The 18,278-nt window shown below is 39.7% G+C and overlaps 1 protein-coding gene across 1 annotated transcript in view; it reads right to left on the bottom strand.

Moving 5' to 3' along the window:
- Positions 1 to 18,278, bottom strand: part of LAMA1 (laminin subunit alpha 1) — a 155,007-nt gene that overhangs the window by 125,012 nt on the left and 11,717 nt on the right. Inside the window, exons 2-3 of the mRNA XM_072734926.1 lie at positions 3,268 to 3,438; positions 2,969 to 3,081 (exon numbers count right to left, since the gene is read on the bottom strand). Of these exons, the coding sequence (XP_072591027.1) occupies positions 2,969 to 3,081; positions 3,268 to 3,438 (284 nt within the window). The remainder of the gene's footprint in view (positions 1 to 2,968; positions 3,082 to 3,267; positions 3,439 to 18,278) is intronic.

Genomic DNA, 18,278 nt, shown 5'->3' with positions numbered 1-18,278 from the left:
AAATCTTAAAAAAAAAAAAAGAAAGAAATCTGTATCATGGAATTTACATTTTTACAGAAGTGAAACAAAGCAGTCAAAAGGCCTGTTTAGTGACAATCATCTTTTAATCAGGCTGTGAACAAAAAAGCAGAGAGAAATGTGGGAACAAAGCATGGATTCACAGTGCAATTATCCAGTCAGAGCCTAATCCCTGCTGAGGCCTGGGTGTGCAAGAGGGAACAAAGGAGGGCCCTGTAAACATTAGCAGGCAAGGAAAATGAAAGAAGAGGAGCAAGAGGAAGAATACAGCCAGGGGTCCCTGCCCTCATGGAGTGTATTATCTAGAAATTAACTAGTAGCTGGATAATGGTTGGCTTTTTCATGGAAACATACAGATTCTGACAAGGGAAAAAAGTCATCTGAAGGCATAGCCAAGCTCTAGAGCTGAATGTTAGTAAGACCCAGGAAACAAGGGTGAAGTGTTGGGGGAGAGGCTAGATAACTTTACAAGGGAAAGATCGGCTGTCAATACCTACACAGGTTAGCCTCATTACTAGTGGAACAACCAGCCCTGGGAGCAACAGAGGTAGCCAGGATCGCAGATCATGTGATCTGGTCAAAAATTATTTAACTGGAATTTAATTAAGTCTTTACAGTTGAGTTTAATTTATAGGAATTAGGGGGCATAAAAGAACATGTTAACATGACCACAATGAAACAATCCAACAAATCTAGATGGTGGCAAATTCTACAAGACAACTGGCCTAGACTTTAAAAACTCAATCTCCTTAAAAAAAAAAAAAAAAAAAAAAAAAAGGCAGAGAGAAATTCAAAATAGAAGAGATTTAAGAAGTCTAATGATCAGGTTTTTCTGGATCCTGGTTTGAAAAAGAAAAACAGCTACAGAAGATGTTGGTGAATAAGTTGGAAAAATTCAATACAGACAGTAAAATAGTTATTATTAGGAAATTGCTGTTAATTTTGTTGGGGCTGCTAATAGCATGGTGCCCATTCAGGACAAATCTCTATTTTTTGAAGATACAAAAAACTTATATTGGTACAATATCACAATGACTGCCATTCATGTGGAAACTGGGAAGATGAAATCAACATTGCAAAATGTTTAACAATCTCTGAGTTCTGGAGGTGGGTACATGCATGCTCATTGTAGTATGGTTTCTACATATTAAAAAATGTGCATAACAGAAAGGCTCAATAAATAAACAAATCTGAGAGATTTGTTCAGATACAAGTAAAATGCATTTTCTAAAAAACTGAAAGCATGACAAAAATTTGATACTAGACATTTCAGAGTACCAATTAGTTTGTGTAATCTTAATTTGGAAGCTTATCTAAAAATGCTAGAAATTACCTTGAGGCCTATAACTATGTGTACATGCCTACTTTTGAGATATGCCTTTAAAGACCTTAAACTGACATGTCCCTGGAATTCCTCACGTTGGCTCAAGTCAACCTAAAGCAAAAGAGTTCCCTTCAGAGTAAAGTCAAATGTGACACACGGCAAGATAAATGATAGTCTAACATGAATCTGAAATCTATATGTAAAACGTCCAGCTGTTAGCTTGGCTCTGAACTCATAGAATACCACATTCCTGATGGTGAAAATGGCTATATTTTTTCCCTCAAAAAAGGAAAATAAACAGAAAAAGTGTTGGGAAAACCAAAATCTCCTGCAGACACATTCTCACCATTGAAATAAAAACAAAGATCGGGCCAAAAGGGGCACTCTTTTCTCTTTTTCTTTAGGGAGACTTATGGAGAGACTTTTTCTTTAGGGAGACTTTTCCTTTAGGGAGAAATATGAAGACGTGACCTATTACTTCAAGACATAGGGCTGAAAACAATTGAAAGTGTTGTTTTACTCAAATAGATACTATGAACCAAAACGTGGGAAAAAATTTTTTCTGAGCTTCGCATTTTGCTACCTGGTTTACTGTTATTATTAGAGAACAGAAGTTCTTTGTACGTGAATATACACAGCATTGCCTTGTCTTCTACCTAAAATCCTGCACATTTTTAAAACTATCACTTATTCAAAGAATTTTAATTATTCGCCATTAAATTTCCACAATGCCTATTTCAATCCTAGAGGACATATTTCAACTGTTTGTCTCTTTCAGCTGATATTTAACATGATATTGGTGAGTTCTAATGTTAGAGAAATTGAATGGAAATAAATGAGAATATCATGCCATGGCTTCTCTGGAGAACTCAAATGGGAAATGTTGACAATAGCTCCAAAATACCTGCTGTCTCTCTTTTCCTTCTATCCACTCAGATTTCTTTCCTTTTCCTTCCTTTTCCCAGAAATATTAAGACAAGCAGGACCCAAATCATGTTTCTCTCCATTCTCCTATGTGGTCTTGAAGCAAAGCAAGAGGACACAGGTGTGGCCGGAGTCAATTATACCTTGCCTTTGCCGGCTCACACTAAAAGGCTTGCTCATAGAAGTACTGGATCACTCCAGCTTACTCTCAACCTCACAGACAGCATAGCATGCCAGGGCAGAAGCACAGCCAAAAAGCCTTCACATTAGCCCTGTTATTTCTTAGCCTTTTTTTCTACATACAACCCTTAAGCAATAACTTTGTGCAGTGATAATAGCAAGACAATAACCTCATAAGGAACGGTGATTTTGGTTCCCTCACCCCCGGGGTGTCTGATGACATGCAGCACACAGCCTGACATAGACTCCTGAACAGTTGAGCATGCCCTGCTGACACAGCTTCAGAGAATATCAAGCCACATGGAAACAATTTCACTCATCTTCTCATAGACACCTGGGAATGATAAATGTGGCAAGAAATGATACTATGGACTACTTCTGCACATCACTGGAATTCACCTGGTGGAAAACAGTGTGACCAGAGTGCAAGCATGCTCAGAAACAAGCAGACTTTCCTGAAGGTCATCAGAAAAGTACAACTAGTAACCCATAGACATTCTTCAATGGTTCCAGCTGACCTACCTGTCTTAAGTCCAGAGTGATTGTGACCCAGTGATATTCTCTCCCATTTTGAATACTGGGACTTTGCCACCAGTTATTGGTCCCATCGATTGCATTTGAGATTGGATGGCGTTCTGTCAAAAGAAAACATACAAGTGTTCCTCTCAGTTCTTGGTTTAAAGTTTTTGACTTCCAAACTGCAAGGCTAGTGGAAATGAATAGCAGAGAAGGGGAATACAGTATCCATGACTCCTAATAGAAGTCTTCAGCCATCATTTCAAGAAGTATCAAGGGTACTTCTGAATAGGAGCAACACTTACCTTTGGGGTTGGCACTGCTGGCATCACAGATCCGGCACTGCGCGTTGCGCACGGGGCGACCAGGCACGTGCTCTACAAGCTTGCAGGACATCTCAGGCCCCTGCTCACCACAGGTGGCATTGGTGCTGATGTGCGCATTGCTGGCAAGATTGAGAATGGCAGGAAACAGCCCTGAAAATCAAGATTCACCAAATCAGCTTAGCTGCTTGAAATTAAAAGAACATGATTATGTCATCTAACTCTGCAGGTGCCTCAAAAAGATTTTTAAGTCTATGCACCCAATGAAAGAAGCTTTACACAGAAGCAGTATATATAGCACTTTCATTTCTATGAAACTCTAGGACAAGCAAGACTCATCTACCAGGAGAAACTCAGAACAACAGTTGCAAGGAGTGGGGGTTGGCTGTGAGAAGACATGAGGGGCCTTTTCGGGGTAATGTCACATTCTATATCTCAATAAAGGTTTGGATTACCCAGACATATGCTGTTATGAAAAATCATAGAATACACAAATCTACAATTTGGGTAGATTTGAGTATTTCGCAGTATGTGCATTTTATCTTGAAAACAAAAAAAAGAATTACAAACAAATATTGACGTAAATGCTTAAAAGTTTAGGAGCAAAGGGTATGGATGTCTAAACTCACTTTTAAATGCATCAAAAAATAAGCTGGGTTGATGCAACAGGGATACACAGGTTGTACAGAAAGAATCAAATGTTCATTGTAGGGTCTAGGTGGGAGGAGAGATGATTCATTGTACAATTCTTTCCACTTTTCTGATTTGAAATCTTATAATAAAATGTTGGCGGGGGGCACCTGTGTGGCTGTGGGTTAAGCATCTGCCTTCAGCTCAGGTCATGATCCCAGGGCCCTGGGATCCAGCCCCAAATTAAGCTCCCTACTCAGTGGGGAGTCTGCTTCTCCCTCTCTCTCTTCCCCTCCCCCCACTGGTGCATTCTCTCTCTCTCTCTCTCTCTCTCTCTCTAATAAATATATAAAAATCTTCAAAAAAAAAAAGTTGGGAAATAGGTTTTAAGACAAATTTCAAATAATCCAATGCATGTATCTGCCAATGAAATTCAAACATCTTTCACTTAAAAGAAGGGCATCCATTCTCTGCTCACTTTGTTCCCATTGCCTCTGCTAGTACTCACAAGCTCTTTCCTATAATTATCTAGGATTTTTTTCTCCCTCTCCTCTTCCATCACTACCTGTTTATGTTGGTGAATACAACTTTATTTTTTTTAAGATTTTATTTATTTATTCATGAGAAACACAGAGAGAGGCAGAGACATAGGCAGAAGGAGAAGCAGACTCCTCACAGGGATCCTGATGTGGGACTCGATCCCTGAACTGGGATCACACCCTGAGCCAAAAAGGCAGATGCTCAACCTCTGAGTGACCCAGGCATCCCAACGATTTTTGTCTTTAAGCAAGTGGTCCAAACTATTCAGAAAACAATTTTTGGATGACTGCAAGAAGCATAACTCCTTTAGGTTCTTTAGAACTTTGGTTTTATCTTGGTAAAAGAAGATAATAACTGTAAAGATTCCATAAAGATCTATAAATGATGGTGTATGTGATACTGGAGAGGCATTCTACCTAAATGGACATTGTAGACGGAGAGAATGCATTGAAAAGGGGTTGTCTTAGCTACATGGGGTTTCTCTAATTGTCTCAGATTTGATCTTCTAAAATCACAGAAGATAATCTTTTCTTTATAAAGAACATAGATCAATGGTATCTCTGCAATGTTTCTTTTCCAGTGAAATCTGAAAAAGCACGATGTAATCTTAGTAATATAGAAGGAATTTGTCTTCAATTTTTATTTTTTAGGTACTGCCTAATGTTTCCAATGATATTTTCAGTTACAAACATTTAAATAATTGAAATTACAAAATAAAAATGTTTTTTATAAGTTACTGCACTTTAAAAAAAACTTATGTATCTATTTAAGAACCAACATTTTAGATAGTCTGCCAAAGACTTTCCACATAAAACAGACCTATTAGTAGTGTTCTATCCTAGGAGAATAAACCTGTTCAACTCAATAGGCCCTTAGTCTCTCAATAAAAAATAGTTACTGAATATTTGTGTTCTAGAGCATTCTTCCTATGAAACACAGCATGCACTTAAATCATATATAATATTTAATATATTATGTATATTTTCACTTTGAACTTAAAGTTCAAACCAAGTTCACATGGTTGTTTTCATAGTCTTTTAAAGGGAATTCTTCTTTAATTGAAAAGGCTTTATGAAGAAATAGCTGAATCATTATGTATAATTATGCAGTTCCCCAAAGGATTATTTTTATCAACCAGTAGTTCAACACTTATATTTTATATATCGATCTAGTTTCTAACATGACATGGAATTCTTGGGAGTGGTACTTTGATGGCAGGAGGAGCTGCTAATTATTCTGTTTGGTACTGAGGTTAATACTAATCTCCTCCATCCTTTAGGACCATGCTATTCTAGTAATCTGGTTTGAAAGTATCTTATGAGCCAATGACTTAAAATACAATATGGTTTTAAACTTTGGTGTTTTATCCTTATAGCTAAAATGATGTTTTTCTGGCTCTACAGTACTTGTATGTATTTAGATTTCTACTACAACCAACTCTATCTACTCCCTTTGCACAGATTAGCCAAGCGGGACAAAGAAACCAAGGTCATGGGAATTGATTTAGCAAAGCACTTCTCTTTCAACAAATACTTTACATGGTAGCCTAACAGATGTTTTCACTTCTTTACTCTCCCTGTCCAGTTGACATCAACGGAACTCCCGCTTCCTGCCCAGGGGTCGCTCCCACTCTGGAGAACCTCAATAGCCTTGAGTTACTGAGGGCAGCTGGGAATGGAGAGGGCACCTGCTCCCTGGACTCAGGAGTCTCTGCCCTGAGTCACTGAGAAAAAGAAACTCAAAACTTCTTAAACTTAGCATAATTTGGTTGAAGAATATCTCAATTCTAGTAATCAGCAGCAGGTAGGCCTTTGTACTAGGTAGGCTTTGATGAACTTCTACATCTTCTTACCTCGCTGGTATCCTAAATATCTTTTACTAAAGAGAAAAATAAATCCCTTCATCAGCATGGCTGAGTAGGAAAACCTTTAAATAGCTAACGTCATAAAAATATCCTGGTTGTCTTTCACTAAAACTGAATCTTTCTTCTCAGATAAGCTAATGGTTGGGGGAAAAAATGATGTACTAAACATTATTCCTTACATAATACATTTACTCTCACTCCACAGTTAAAGAATAATTACAAATCCCTGTTGCACATGGACCGTATCTACTAGAAGATGAAAGAAAGGTAGAAATGCACACCAGAAAAAGCATGTGTTAAAAATAATTAGAAAAAAAAAAAGCACTTCAGGTCGCTGAATCATTTCAAAGACCACTGAAATATTTCAATACAGGGAAACTACCAGAGCTTCAAATCGTAAGAGGGACAGGAAATCAAAGGGTAAGAAAGGGCATTGGGATACAGAACTTAGCAAGAACAAACGTTAGATTTTATGCATAAAAATCAAAGGCAGAATGAGGGCCACATCGGGACATCTATGTGGCACAGTTTCCCCACTGTCTCACTATGTGCTTAGTAAATTAGACTCTACGTTTTTGTCGAGAGATATTATTTACTTTAGTCAATGTAACTGTAATACTAATCTGTAATTTTCCCTCATTCAGGACACACAATGGACTCATTCCTCTATGCCTGTATTTAGCCAGTAGCTAAAGACTTCATGAGGCCAAACTCCATTGAGCATGAAATAAATTCCTTCTCATTCACCAATAGTTTCTTTTTTTTTTTTTTTTAATCCCCTTTCTTTACAGCCTGAGTACATTTGGCCTTCTTAACTGCATTTCAGGACCCTGTTAATCTACTGGAAATTCTCTTATTAATATGAGGTAAAAAGAAAAAAAAGTGCCATAAGGCTGGCAGCCAACAATGGCACTACACATAATTACCAACGTTTTCATCTGAGAGACTTCCAGATATTTCAATAATTCACATTTAGATGTTTCTAGATTTTTTTTCTCAGCAGAAAATATTTTTGCTGCCTTAAAACTGGAGTATCTAAAATGATGACTACCCCCTAAAGCCAATGGCAACAACTTTTTCATCAATATTTCTCAGTCAAATAATTCAGGGTTAATGGTTGACAGCCTTAATGCATTTGTATATAAGGGAAGCATGAATTTTTCTAATGAGACTTTTTGTCTGTTTTGGGGGAAAAAACATTTTTGAGTTTTACAAAATATTAGTATATAATATTATACTAATCCATACTCAAAATCAATATGATATTCTGAAAAGAAAAAGACCCGCAATTCTTAGCAAAGGGATCTATGGCAACATTTTCAGATCATTTTATTCCCCAGAAGAGAATTAAAAATTATGAATACTTTACAGGATTGAATAATCAAAGTGGCTACTGCTGTCAGGAGGCTTTATTTTGAAAAATAATAAAATCCACTTATTCAATCATAGAGAAATTTGGAAAAATAGGAATGTAAGTTTCTGAATTAAGAAATTTGTGATTTTTTTAAAAAAATATTCAAATCCATTTTCTTCTCCATTTGCCCACCTCTCACTTCCCTAATCTCGCCCATTACCCAATTAACCATCTTAAATAGATTAGAGAAGGCTAGTGTTAAAAATAAACTACCCTGTTTGCTAGCACTTTCTGTTGAAGGATAGTAGTTGCCTGGTTGAATGATAAAAACAGCACTTCTTTACAGCTACAAACGGCATTATTCAAAGAAAAACCCTGGAAGCACTTAACACTATTCCAGGATTATAACATCAAGGTATTCTAATAAATTAATATTCAAAGTTAATAGTATGAAAGTATTCTAATGACTTACATTTTAGGAAGATACATGAAGTCACATTTAGTAATGTACCCACATGAGTCCAAAAAAGCAGATGAGAATGTTTGATCGAGTTTAATAAACTTTCCGCGAGAATCTCTTAGGTGCAAAGCACTATGCCAGGAGCATCTCCCTTGAGACAACAGGTTGAATGAACTGGGCCGTTCCTAACCCCGGGGCTCTCCCAATCAGAAGGGAAAGAGAGGTATCTACTCACAGATTCTAGTGAGAATAATATTGAAAATGCCGCAATGTTTGAAAACATATTGGAGGAGAGGATCTAGAACAAGAAATGCAGTTAGGGATAACCCAGGCAGACAGATGAGGCAAAGGCAGGTCTAAAATCCTTTATGGCTCTTCTTGTTGGTCTTCAAATCAGTTTCAATTTCCTTTCCTTTGCACATTTCATATAACCTTTCATCCCTACTCAGCCTTGAAGCTAAGCCCTGATCTTTCCTGAATTCTGGGCTAATGTAAATGTTCCTATTTTGTCCTTCCTTCATCAGCACGCCCCATCTGCACTTAGCATGTAGGCCAACTCCCTGCCCCCTCCTAGTTTTCTCCCCTCACTATCCTGCTCTGAAAAATAAAAACAAGTCTGAGTCTATGAGTTACTTTGGGGCAGAAGTTATCCTAAGTTAGCCTCTGGCTCATGTGAATGCCCAATAAAGCCTGAATGAAGATTAAATAAATGAATGAAACATAAATGAAAGAATGTTCTCTTGTGCCTGGATCACTACCAAATGCTCAGGACCAGAAGCCTAAATCTATAGACTCTTCTCCTATATGTCTTCAGGCAAATTAACCTCTCAGAGCCTCTATTTCTTCAACTATTAAATTAATATTATTATGAGCCCTTTTTCTTCTAAATTATTGTGATTTTGGAATTTTACCTTGATAGACTATCAGGTAAACAGGTCCACCATTTGGAAAATGAAGTGAGAAAAACTTTTCTCCATTCAATGTACAAGAAAGGCAAAGAGAAGTTATTTGGTCATTCTTTTATCTTTTTGGATAAAAGAACCAAATAGAAATATAAAATGACTGACTTCCTTTCTTCCTTCCTTCTTTCTCTGCTTCTTCAGGAGTCAATCCTCAGAGCTTCTGGCTCTCAAGAGTAGGAGAGAAACAAATGATGTTTCATACAACCTTCATCATAAGCCAGAGAACCCTCAGAGGTTGGCTTTGCTTCTCATCTATGCTTATGGCAATAGCGCTTCCCTGACTCTTGCTTACTTCCCAGTGTACAAATTTACATCACAAGCAATTCTTCCAAAACAATAAGTTCTATTTAATATGGCATATTTAATGGGGCAGTTAAACATCCACACTCTTGATTTTGGCTCAGGTCATAGTCTTGGAGTGATGGGATTGAGCCCCATATCAGGCTCTGTGCTGGGCATGGTTAAGATTTTCTCTGCCCTTCCCCCTTCTCTCTTTATATAAATAAATAAATAAATAAATAAATAAATAAATAAATAAATAAGAATGGGACACCCAGGTGGCTCAGTTGGTTAAGGCTCCAACTCTTGATTTTGATTCAGGTCATGATCTCAAGGTACTGGAATCGAGCCCTGCTTGGGGACTCCTCACTCAGCAGGGAATCTGCTTCTAATTCTCTTCCTCTCCGTACCCCTCTCTCCCTGCTGTGTCCTCTCTCTCTCTCTCTCTCTCTCTCTCAAAAGAAATAAATTTTCTCAAATATGATTACATGGTTCATTACTTACATGGTTAATATTTCATGTATTTGAGCCACTGTTTCTCTGATTACATTTTAGATGAAGTAGCACATTTGCATTTAAGGGCCACTGAGTCTGGACAGTCTCTACCTTTAAATAGAAGAGACACATTCAGGCCAGAGTTGTGTGCATCAGGAAGGAGGCATGGAGAAAATCTAGACCCTCCAAGGCAGGGACTCACCTCACAGAGGATGGCTAAGCAGGACTGCTCACTCTATTCACACCTGACCCCCTTCCCTCCCATCATGCCTCCTTCCTCTCTTCTTCTCTGATTGTTCCTTCTGACATTGCTTTTGCAACACTATGTGGTTATAAATCCCTGTAAGTTAGGGGCCCATTTGTAAGTCACAATCTTCTCTCGTTGTCCTAAGAGATGACAAGGGAAGATGTCTCAGAGGAGGTGATATTTGAACAGTCACACAAAAAAAGGAAGAGTTAGCCATGCAGGGGCAGCACAATATTTTAATATATTTGGTTTTCTTTGTAACATATTTTTTACACACCAAAAACATGCTAGGAGCAGGTCTGTGAGCTTTGCCAAAGGGGCCCACTGGTACCAAAAAGTCAAGAACCCAGGAAGGGAAAGTGCTCAGACTAAAGTATTGTGAATCGACTGTCTCCTTTCCCCCACCTCTGCTTCCAGGAATCTAATTCATCCCTGGACAAAGGCAGCCAGAGAGCCCCTGATCTTCTGATCCAGGCAGGTTGTAAAGGAGAGTGAGAGGGGCCCTGGCCAAGCCAAGAGTTAATGTCTTGCTCAGGCGAAGTCTCCAGTGACCTGACCGGGGGGGCAGGTATAGCACTGCCTCCAGCTCCAAGCCCTTACTGTCATCCAGATTGCCTGAGCCAGAAGATGAGATGCCTCGAGGAAACTAATGGAAACTTCCATGACATCTTTATCTCCTTCCCACAAGGGAACAAAATCACCCGTGTAGAGTTATCATGTGATTTCTTACATTTGGAGCTGGTCTGCAGAGCTTACATTGGAGCTGGCCTTCAGAGACACATTTGTAAGTGCTCAGAACTGGGGGCCTATGTACAAGGAAGGGTGGGGGAGCCTGAGGAGGGTTTAATCTGAAAGTATTTACACATCCCCAATTCCTAAAATATGTTCAAGAGGCTACTGACAAGTTGTGGGAAAATGCATCATACCTCAAATGATTTTTTTCTAGGAAACAATGCAAATATGTCTGTATATTATGAATTAGGTGTACATGAAAAATAAAGTATAAATGAAACTGTTTTCCCACCTCTACTTCTGACTAAACCAGCAATTGACAGAGGCTCCTTGCAACAACTGGTTCCTTCCTCTTCTGTCCCTTTTCTGTGAGACACCTGCAACCACGTTATCCTAACAGGAGCACACCATTTAAAGAAACTCTATTTCAGGTTGTCATGAACAAAAAAATTATTTTAATCACCAGTAAGTGAGCGTGCTTTGTATATCAAATACCATAATTCTCAGAATGTTTAAATAATATACTATCAAGGCTAACGTTGAAATATGCAAGAGGTTTGCTTGCTTAGTGTTAAACAGGACTTTTGTTTCCAACAGGAATTATTTGAAAGTTACCAGTGAGTTATTTTCTCTCTCAAAAATTGAACAGGTGGGAGAATTTGTAGATGAAGACAACCTGGGGCACCTGGGTGGCTCAGTGGTTGAGCATCTCCCTTTAGCCTAGGAGTCCTGCGATGGAGTCCTGCATCAGGCTCCCTCCATGGAGCCTGCTTCTCCCTCTGCCTATGTCTCTGCCTCTCTATCTGTGTCTCTCATGAATAAATAAATAAAATCTCTTTACAAAAACTAAATAAATGAAAATGACCTGGAGTCTTCTCTAGGCTTGGAGCCCTTTCAGCTCAAGGCAGAAGCACAGCACCAAGTGAAGAGTGGCTCCCCACCCACCACTCCTCCACCCTCAAAAGCAAATACTTGGTTTTTGGACTAAACCAATGTAATCATTGATGGCTGTTAGTAAAAGAAAAGCTTTAAGATATTCTAGAGATTCCAAGGCCCTTTCCAGCACAGTGCGGAGAAGGAAAAAGAAAGAAAAACCCTACATAATCAGTAAGGGAAAAGTCAAATTCAAACTCTGGGGAGATTGGCATTTAACACAGTTGACTTTTTTTTGTTGTTGTTGTTTCATGTGGGAAGATGAAGAGAAGTTTAATCTCGGGAAAACCAGAGGGGGTGGTGAGCAAAAGACCTTCACAGGGTTTTGCTGAGTTCCATTTCCATAGCAATGGACTCAAGGTACCCTTGACAAAGACAGAGGTTTTCACTGAAAGATGAATAAGCGGAATGAACCAGCTAGCCACAAACATTGTCCGCAGAAGACAGCACCTCATCAGGACCCGCCTACTCCTCCCACAAAGGTTCATTTGATGTTTATATCCCGTGACTTCGTGGGTTTTGATTCAGCATAAGAGCTTAGCTGCAGAGACAAAAACTATTATTCATTCATCAGGAAGTATTTTTCTCTTTTGTTGCCAAGGGCAGCAATTTAAATACTCTACCTGTCGAAAACATTATTGCATTTAGGCAAAACACAAAAGCTCCTGCACACACACATATTTTGACAATTCTGTATCATTCCCACTGCCCTGGGAAGGCCCCATTCCTCCTCCCTCCTTCTAGATCCTCACAGGAGTGGACCAGCTTAAAAGAAGGGTCAAAAAGCAAGGATGGCCTTTATGTTGAACACGGACAGCCTGTTGAATTAAAATGCTATCATATATTTTGCTTATATTGTGTATAATATGTACAATGTTTATAACATTCGTTTAAATACCTAAAGACATCAGTTAATCCCACATTTTTTAACCAGCCAAACACTTCCAAAAACCATCAACTTTTCTACTAACCCTTCAAGGTCTTAATTAATTATTTCTCTTACTTCTGCCTGTGTTCTATTATATAGGTTTTACTTGCTTCTGCTTTATTTTTTTAAAACAACCAGTGTTTTTTTTTAAATTTTTATTTATTTATGATAGTCACACACAGAGAGAGAGAGAGGCAGAGACACAGGCAAAGGGAGAAGCAGGCTCCATGCACTGGGAGCCCGACATGGGATTCGATCCTGGGTCTCCAGGATCGTGCCCTGGGCCAAAGACAGGCGCTAAACCGCTGCGCCACCCAGGGATCCCCTTGCTTCTGCTTTAAAACATTGGCATCGTCTTTGAGGAATGTAGCCCATGGCCACTTCAAGGGCGTGTGACCAGTGCCTTCACCCTTGGTTTAATGCTCCGTTGAAACTATCCTCAAAGTTTTCATAATTTAAACAAAGGGCCCCCTATTTTCATTTTGCTCTAATTCTTCATGCACCTACTAGTAGCTTGGGACTGTCCTCCCAAGTGGCCATGTACCTCTGATCAAATCAGTCGGCCTTCAAGTTACCAGCTGCAACTGAACACCAGTAGGATGACCCCAGAGTGGCTGGATCCACCAGATTACAGCTCCTTTGATTCCAATTCATTCCTACAGGGACACCTTACAAACAAAGAAATCATCTGAGATATCTCCTCCCTTGGACACCAACCGCAGACAAATACATTTAACAACCAGAGTAAACACTTCAATCAAAAGTACACAGACTTGAATTATCTCGGTAGCATTCTCACTGGGATTGATAATCCTGTATCTTCTCAGTTTCACTACCACGGTATGTTTCTGAAATCAGGCTACCTCTTTCAAGAGATGTATATATTTAATGCCATCATGTCTCTACTTCTTTTCAAAAAGCTGTTACCAGGTGGAGGATGTGTGCAAGAATTTCACTCACTGACTCTCCTGTTCCTTGCCTCACACCTGCTCTTCACTCAACTTCAGCTGGGATTCTCTTCCTTTAAGTAACTAAAAATGCCCTTTTCAAGGGCATCAGCTTCCATGTTGCCCAACCCAACCTGAATTCACCTTCACTTTACCTGACCTTGTCAAAACTGACCTTTCTCTCTTCCTCAAATTCTGTCTTCTTTTTGCCTCCATCTCACTACAGACCTCCAGTTCCCCTTCTGTCACAGCACTCTGGTCGCTCTCTGCTTTATCCTAGAGGTCCCCACAGGAACCGATTTCCTATAGAAGGCCCAAGATGGCCTGGTGCATTCACAGGGGGAAAAGTGGGAGGCAGTGTACTTGCCCAAAAAGTTATCTTGAAAAACAAAGAAGCAACCTACAGTATATTGAACTGAGGGCAGACACTTTGGTTTCCTACCTTGTGTGCTCAATGCTTCCTTGTTCAATTTAAATATGATATAAAAAGGCATCACATGCATGGGGCATGAATACATGAGGTCATCAAATTAATGGAATCTCAACGTGGCCAAAACAAAACCAGCTAAGTTTAACAGGGATAGATGCAGGACCCTTACTCCCCTCCCCCCCCAAATCCACTGCAAATACTGCATAATCTTGGCAAAGGTAGAAGAGATATTATGGTTCCTTGTGATTATGGTTCCATTATGCACAATATGAAAACAGTATTAGGAAAAAAGCTATCGTGATCTAAGGTTGAATTAATAATGCCATGCTTGGGATGCCTGGATGGCTCAGTGGTTGAGCATCTGCCTTTAGCTCTGGGATTGATCCCAGATCCTGGGATCGTGTCCTGCATCAGGCTCCCTGCATGGAGCCTGCTTCTCCCTTTGCCTGTGCCTTTGCCTCTCTCTGCCTCTCTCTCATGAATAAACAAATACAATCTTTAAAAAAATATAATAATAATGCCATGCTGTTAAAGACAGAAGATGATCCTTAGTATCCACAGATCTGATCGTTATAATTCAGGTATGTACAAGATATTTGAAAGCCATTCTGCGCTCAACTCTGCGAAAAGCCATTCTGTACTCAACTGTTGAGAATTACCACATTACTTCTTGGACTTTTCCATGTACAGATCACCTGGAGGTCTCCTTAAAAATGCAGATTCTGACTGCAAGTCTGAGGTAGGGCTGGGAGGCTTCATGGCAGACCATCTCCCAGGGGCTGCTGTTTTGGATTCAAAAGATTAAATGATCTCCTGGGTTGCTTCTAGCTCTTAATACTCTGGGGTTGGCTTACTCGGCCAAGCCTTGGCACAAAGATCAGCAGACTAATTAGTAAGACCATGCTTTCCCCCTAGCACTTTTCTGTCACTATTTAACCAGAACTCTAGACAACCCATCCTGCATCCAAGTCTTAGAGCCTCTGCACAACTATTTCCAGAGGGAATGGGGCTTTTCTGTTGAACAAAGGCTTTTGGCTTTACTGAAAAGAGAGGGGAAATCTTTGAGAGTTCCAAAGTTGAAGACATAATAGATGCACAAGGCTCAATGGAGCCTCAACCAGGAAAATCGATTAAAGCCAACCAGTGGTTTGATCCCTGGGCCCTGTTCTACCAGAAAGATGCAGCCACTGGCCTGGCTTACTCACAGTGAAAATGATGCTGTTGAAGACATGGCGAACGTTTACAACATAAAGATAAAATTTAAAGGAGGGATATTTATTAGACAGTCTAATTCTGAGGGAGAGTCACCCTTTCAGCCTGAGTCCTGCAGGTTGCTGGCATTCTGTGGGGGCTGCGGGGAGGGCTCTCCCCAAGTTGGGGAGAGGTGGGTTAGAGAGGACAGCATGACCTCTCTGCCCCAGCTGTCTCGGGACCTTGCATTTGAGCTTCCAGGAGAGGTTCTAGGTCTAGATGACAGAAGGAGAAGGGAGTTTTCAGAGCACCTCTGAAGGCAAAAGCAGGGCCACTCACAGAAGGTGGAGCCAGCTCCCCAGCCCAGTAAAGAAAATAGCTGGAGAAAGGTGGGGAAGGGCAAGGAGACACAGTTCGTCACCACAGCAGTAGCCTTGAGATGCTCTCTTTTTTACTTATTAAAATAAAATGTTTGGGCACCCTGGGTGGCTCAGCAGTTTAGTGCCACTTTCAGCCCAGGGTGTGACCCTGGAGACCCAGGATCAGGTCTCACGTTGGGCTCCCTGCATGGAGCCTGCTTCTCCCTCTGCCTGTGTCTCTGCCTCTCTCTGTGTGTGTCTCTCATGAACGGGTAAATAAAATTAATAAAATAAAATGTTCAATATGATTATCCTTTTATTTTTAAATTTCCTCTCTATATCTTTTACTCTGAGAATATAGGCAGGGAAAATTTACTTTATTTGCACCCATTAGTAATGAAGAAACCAGAACCCAGGCTAAACCACACTGACACACATCTTCTGTAGCACGTTTTCTTTTAGAACAAACCAGTAAAAACCCAATGGCCCATCTTCATCACACTCACCACCAGAGTTTGCACACGTTGCCCGTTCTAAGTCTTTTGGCTCCACACACGCAGTTTCCGATCTTCCTCAGCCCTCCCTTCCTGCACCGCAGCACAGTCCTGCCTCTGTGTTTTGCACTTTCCTCTGGCTCTCACCCCGAAGAAGTTGGCAAGTTCAGGGGCCTCATTTATTTCTGAGGCCACTCTCCTGGGCTGCCAGTCCAGCGCTTCTTTAAATGTGGTGCTGCTTTCCTCACGGGGACTGCATTTCTCACAGAGTTCTCTCTCATTTGCCTAAGCTGATGAGTCGTCAGCCTCCTCAGATGTAAACTGAGGTCTGACTCACGATGAACACCTACTTAAGCACACATGGTAACTAGTAGAATATCTGGAATTTCAGATACTTTGGTATAAAGTATGCGAGAGTTGTGTGCATGTGTGTGTGTGTGTGTGTGTGTGTGTGTGTGTGTCTCAGGTTAAACTACCCAGATGCAGCTAGTGTTAACACTGGAAAGGTACCTCCCAGGGGGTAATCAGCTGGTACTACAGTCAGGAAGATTGCTTATATTCCAGAGGTCTCACCATAGTGTCCTGCTATCTGTCTCTACCAACACTGGCATTTTGCTAATGAGCAAGGAGAGTGTGAGAAATGGGCTATTAGGAAAACTAGTGGATTGTTCATGGCATGATAATAGGTAATAGAAATGGACTCTCACTGGAGAAATTCGTGGTGGTCAAGGGACCGACATACATTAAAATATCTTAGAAAGGCTTCTGGCTATAGCACTACAAAAACATTTCTAGGAGAAATTAAAGACCTAAATGAATGATGTATTTTTTCACAGGTAGAAAGACTCCGTATTATTAGACAGCAATTTCCCCTGCAATGTTTTTAGATTCAGCCTCCGTCCTATCAAAATCTCAGTGGGCATCGTTTGTAGAAATTGACAAGCTGATCCTAATAGAAATACAAAGGACCTGGAACTGTCAAAGTAATTTAGAAAAAGTAAACAAAATTGAATGTCTTAGACTACAAATTTTCAAACTTACTATAAAACCAAAGGAATCCAGACAGCATGGTGTTTTGCATTAAAAAATACATATGAATCAATGAAACAATTAAAATCCAGAAATATACTTATATTTATGGCAAATTGATTTTTCGCAAAATGCCAACGCAGTTTTGTCTTTCAAATAAATGTTTGGTACTACTATACCAAACAGCAAATTTAGACCCTGCCTCCTCATTAAATGTAAAAGTTACCTTAAAATGGATCACAGACTTAAATGTTAGAGTTAAACTTGAAAACTTGTAGAAAAACCGAGGATAGAGGAGAAAATCTTTGTGACCTTGGACTGGGCAAAGAATTCTTAAATGTGATACCAAAAGAACAATCTATAGAGGAAAAAAAAGGTAAAATGGATTTTAAATAAAAAACTTTAATGTTTCAAAACACATTGTAAAGAAAATCTAGTGCTCCTGGCTGACTTAGTCAGTAGAGTGTGTAACTCTTGTTCTTGTGGTTGTAGACCCACATTGGATATAGAGCCTACTTAAAATTTAAAAAAAAAAAAAAAAAGGAAAAGAAAATCTAAAGACAAGCCATAAACTGAGAGAAAATACTTTCAAATCATATTTCTGATAAAAGACTCATATCTAGGAAATATGAAGTACTCATAACTCAATACTGAAAAGACAGAAAACCCAATAAAAACCAGGCAAAATATTGGAATAGATATTTTTGAAGATTTATTTATTTATTTGAGAGAGAGAGAGTATGTGCGTGTGCTAGAGCAGTGGGGAGACAGGCAAAGGGAGAGGGAGAAGCAGACTCTCCGCTGAGCAGGGAGCCAGGATGCAAGCTACATCCCAGGACTCGGAGATCATGACCTGAGCCAAAACAAGAGCTGGACACTTAATCAACTGAGCCACCCAGGCACCCCTGGAATTGATATTTTGCCACAGAAGATGTGTAAATAGCTACTAAGCACATGGAATATGTTCCATATCATTCATTATTAAGTTAACATTATTTTGTGCAAGTTAAAACACAAAATGCCACTTCATAGCCACTAAAATATCTACAACCAGAAAGATAAATACAGTACTGGTGAAGATGTGGGGTAACTGGAATGCTCATAAGCTGCTGATAGGAA

This window comes from Vulpes vulpes, chromosome 13 (genome assembly GCF_048418805.1).
Source record: "Vulpes vulpes isolate BD-2025 chromosome 13, VulVul3, whole genome shotgun sequence".
In the NCBI taxonomy this organism is placed as follows: domain Eukaryota; kingdom Metazoa; phylum Chordata; class Mammalia; order Carnivora; family Canidae; genus Vulpes; species Vulpes vulpes.
Note: the sequence above shows the minus strand (reverse complement) of the source record. Positions and strands in the feature narration are given on the sequence as shown.